Source organism: Rhagoletis zephyria, unplaced genomic scaffold, assembly GCF_001687245.7.
Source record: "Rhagoletis zephyria isolate East Lansing unplaced genomic scaffold, Rhagoletis_zephyria_1.1 Rzeph_scaffold_34944, whole genome shotgun sequence".
In the NCBI taxonomy this organism is placed as follows: Eukaryota; Metazoa; Arthropoda; class Insecta; order Diptera; family Tephritidae; genus Rhagoletis; species Rhagoletis zephyria.
This window is the reverse complement of record NW_016191999.1, coordinates 1-3,497: the sequence shown is the minus strand read 5'-3', so window position 1 is coordinate 3,497 and position 3,497 is coordinate 1. Positions and strand designations below refer to the sequence as shown.

The following is a 3,497-nucleotide window of genomic DNA, read 5'->3' as shown; positions in this document are numbered from 1 at the left end:
ATTTTTGTTAGAATAATATATTAAGTAACTGTTTTGCTGTTTTCAGGACTTGGTAATTTCGAACCGAAAAATGCAGAGGAACGTTCCGGACCAGGCGAAAATGGCGAAGCACACCAACTCTCTGCTGACAAGAAGAATAAAGCAGACGAGTCAGAAATGGAATATGGCATGAATATCGCATGCTCCGATGAGATATCAATGCATCGTTCTGTGCGTGATACGCGTTTAGAGGAGTGTAAACGTTGGGACTATCCATATGATTTACCAAAAACTAGCGTCATTGTTGTTTTTCATAATGAAGGATTCTCAGTGCTTATGCGCACTGTTCATTCAGTGATTGACCGCTCACCGAAACATGTATTGCATGAAATTATTTTGGTTGATGATTATTCAGACAAGCAAGACTTACGTGAGAAATTAGAAAAGTATCTGGTTCAATTCGATGGATTAGTAAGACTGATCCGCAATGAAGAACGCGAAGGACTTATCCGTACACGCTCGAGGGGTGCACAAGAAGCCACAGGTAATGTAATGTTTAGTTGTTTTACATCGATTTTTTTATGACTATTTTATTTCTTTACCTACAGGCGAAGTAATTGTTTTTCTCGATGCTCATTGTGAAGTGAATACGAACTGGTTACCACCGCTCTTAGCACCCATATACCGGGATCGAACTGTCATGACTGTGCCTATTATTGATGGGATTGATCATAAAACCTTCGAGTATCGCCCTGTTTATGGTGGCGATTCGCATTTTCGCGGAATATTTGAATGGGGCATGTTGTACAAAGAAAACGAAGTGCCTAGACGGGAACAAAGACGCCGTGCTCACAATTCAGAGCCATATCGCAGTCCTACACATGCTGGTGGTCTATTTGCCATTAATCGCGAATACTTTTTGGAATTGGGTGCATACGATCCAGGTTTATTGGTATGGGGTGGCGAAAACTTTGAGTTGAGCTTCAAAATATGGCAGTGCGGTGGTAGCATTGAGTGGGTTCCGTGTTCGCGTGTAGGCCATGTTTATCGCGGCTTCATGCCTTACAACTTCGGCAAATTAGCGCAGGCAAAGAAGGGCCCGTTGATCACAATCAATTACAAACGTGTCATTGAGACATGGTTTGACGATACACACAAGGAATACTTCTATACAAGAGAACCGCTGGCCCGGTATCTCGATATGGGCGACATAAGCGAGCAATTGGCGCTGAAGAAGCGTTTAAATTGTAAATCCTTCCAGTGGTTTATGGACAATATTGCCTACGATGTGTATGACAAATTCCCAGCACTACCAGCTAATTTGCATTGGGGCGAATTGCGTTCAGTGGCAACCGATGGTTGCCTTGATTCGATGGGCCATCAACCACCAGCCATAATGGGTCTCACACACTGCCATGGCGCGGGTAATAATCAACTGATACGATTAAATGCCGCCGGACAATTGGGCGTTGGTGAGCGTTGTGTGGAAGCAGATCGTCAGGGCATAAAACTGGCTGTTTGTCGTTTGGGTACAGTAGATGGGCCCTGGAACTACGATGAAAATACGAAGCATCTGCTGCATCGCACTCACAAAAAATGTGTGGCTGTACATCCGACAACACAGCTGCTATTCTTGGCCCATTGTGATGTGAACGATGGCTATCAACAGTGGTGGTTCAAGGCAATCAAACCCAGATGGCAAACAAATTCAACGAATTAAAACACAGTACGGGTTTCACTGAAGGACATTCATATCCAGCGTTTATGATATCGGAGAATATAATTGTTAAATTTGAATAAAATTTTAATTGATAACAATTTTAGTGAAAAGTAAAAGACAATTGTTATTGCACTCGAGCGGCTTTTACAATGGCATTGAATATTTTATACATACATACATATGTACGGATTTAAGTTGTGTGTGTATAATATACACTGTATGAGCTCATAAGCTTCGATGGTTTATAGATAATGAGATTAAAATCTGCAAAATTTTAATTTTTTAGTATGTACGCCTAAACTGCAAATACAATCGCTTAGGTCATAAGAAGTAAATATATTTGGAGCTCTTATGGTTTCGAGCGGTCGTATTATTCAAACATGACCAATGAAGCAATAATTAGCAATTGTAAAGTGAGAATCAATCATAAGTACATCTAACTAAAAATTTAAGATATATGTATAAAATTAAGATATTCTGAATCGATTACCGTTCCAATCGTACAAACGCAAACGTTGTTTAAGTTTTTAAACAAAAGTTTAATAATGAGGTTTAAAAAAAAAAACCGAACTCACGCTGACTTTTTGGCGAAAAAGATCAAACCTTTCCTAACACTTTATATGTAGTAGGTATGTACTTTTTATAGATATATAATTAAATGCTTCAACATTGCCACTTATTCATAGAAAATTTTAAGAAACTATATCTTCCAATTATAGTTACATACTTATTTATATAAAGTTTATTTTTTTTAACTTCTACTATTTATTTTAAGTGTATTTAGTAATGGGGTCTGTGTCTTTCTATTTTGTGATAAGTAGATAACGTTCAGTTAACGAATCTAAAACTTTTTTCTTATACCTACTATACACATATGAGAATAACTATTTACCAGTTTTATTTATTACTTACTTTCGAAGGAATTGCAACAGTAGAATTAAGTCTGAGAATTATGCAATAAATGATTTTAACAGAATTCTCATATTTGTTGTTGGTGTTTCCGACAGGGTGGTTGTATGATGGCATTGTAGAACGATTTTTTGTCATAATTTGTTTTCTGCTGTTAGATGAGTTTGACGGCAACAGGCTGGATTAACACTGGCCGGCTTCCATACAGCCCACGCGCTTCGAACCGATTGCTGACCAGGGCTTGAATCGTAACATCCGTCCACGGATCGAAAACGATACGAAAAAATTACGTGATACATCAAGCAGTACAAGCTGAATGGGACAAAGAGTACGTTCACGTATGTACATATGTCATAATCCGAAAAATGTCTTTACGTGACGAGTAGTACGATATCGTATGTGACGATTCGAGCCCAGACTGATCGCTGCCAGCAAGCATGCATAATTTAATTTTCTTCAAGCAGTGTCATCTCGCGTGCCGGCATCATGTCGAGGTTCGGTACTACAACTTACTCCCAGAGTGAAAGAGATATATCGATGGCTGAGTGAAAGATCGACCTATCTCGGCAGCCAGTTAATTCATGGCAAAAATACTACTCTCGGAACTTTGTCATCGTCTTTTTGGAATGTTGCTCGTAGGGTGAACTTACATACATACATATGTGCATATTTATTCTAGACCCGACAGCCTGAGGCGAATAAACGAAGATGTTCTAAACGAATTCCCGGCATGCGCAGAGACGCCTCATGACTCACATCATCTCTTCGCATGCCCACTGAACCCCGCCCTACCGAAGCTCCTGTCCCTATGGACAAACCTCATCGAAGCCGCACGCTTCTTGGGGCTACCGCTAGTAGAGCTTGACGACAACGATTGAGGGACTAACCG

The 3,497-nt window shown here is 39.8% G+C and overlaps 1 protein-coding gene across 1 annotated transcript; it reads left to right on the top strand.

Annotated features, from left to right (window-relative positions):
* The first annotated feature begins 34 nt into the window (after positions 1-34).
* Pgant7 (N-acetylgalactosaminyltransferase 7) lies at positions 35-2,675 on the top strand. Its single transcript, XM_017605507.1, has 2 exons — positions 35-523; positions 588-2,675. The coding sequence occupies exons 1-2, from the start codon at positions 157-159 to the stop codon at positions 1,697-1,699; spliced, it is 1,479 nt and encodes a 492-aa protein (XP_017460996.1). The 5' UTR covers positions 35-156; the 3' UTR covers positions 1,700-2,675.
* The last annotated feature ends 822 nt before the right edge of the window (positions 2,676-3,497 follow it).